The 573-nt window shown below is 50.3% G+C and overlaps 1 protein-coding gene across 1 annotated transcript; it reads right to left on the bottom strand.

Annotated features, from left to right (window-relative positions):
* Nucleotides 1-250: 250 nt before the first annotated feature.
* BABINDRAFT_10634 (uncharacterized protein) lies at nt 251-439 on the bottom strand (the record flags this gene model as incomplete). Its single annotated transcript, XM_019126774.1, has 1 exon — nt 251-439. A coding segment is annotated over one exon (189 nt), but the record flags the coding sequence as incomplete, so codon positions are not given.
* Between the last annotated feature and the right edge of the window lie 134 nt (nt 440-573).

Below are 573 nucleotides of genomic sequence, written 5' to 3'. Positions count from 1 at the left end.
TAGCCGTTCGTTCCAACATTGCTGTTGGGGAACCTATATAAGCAGCCAGAATTGCTTCACATCGATGAAACTGGCCGCACAACAATGTTATCAAGCAGGCAACCAATTACAAAGTAAAATACATATTAAACTGTGAAGTATTGATATATAAAAGTTGGAAGCCAGCTTCCGAAGAAGACTGTTTAGTTATAGAATTGTAAATAGATAAGTCGAGAAAATATTAGAAAAAACATTGGTCAAACTACTTGATTTACAAACCCATGACAACGGCAGCAGCAACGGCTGCGGCGGCGGCGTAAGCACCGTTCTTGTTGGCACCAGCGACGAAGGTAGAGACAGCAGCGTGGGAAGAGGCTGGGCAGTTGGTGACTTCTGGACCACAAGAAGTGATGGTGTCAACGGTGGTGGATTCATGAGAAACAGTGACGGTACCGTTACCAGCTGGGACAGCGGCGGAGGTAACAACGGCGGAGGAAGCGGCGACGGAAACGGCGGCGGAGGAAGCAGCGACAGAAGCAGCGGCGGAGGAAGCGGCGGCAGTGGTGGCAGCAGCAGAGGAAGCAGCAGCGGTGG

This window comes from Babjeviella inositovora (assembly GCF_001661335.1).
Source record: "Babjeviella inositovora NRRL Y-12698 unplaced genomic scaffold BABINscaffold_42, whole genome shotgun sequence".
NCBI lineage: Eukaryota > Fungi > Ascomycota > Pichiomycetes > Serinales > Babjeviella > Babjeviella inositovora.
Note: the sequence above shows the minus strand (reverse complement) of the source record. Positions and strands in the feature narration are given on the sequence as shown.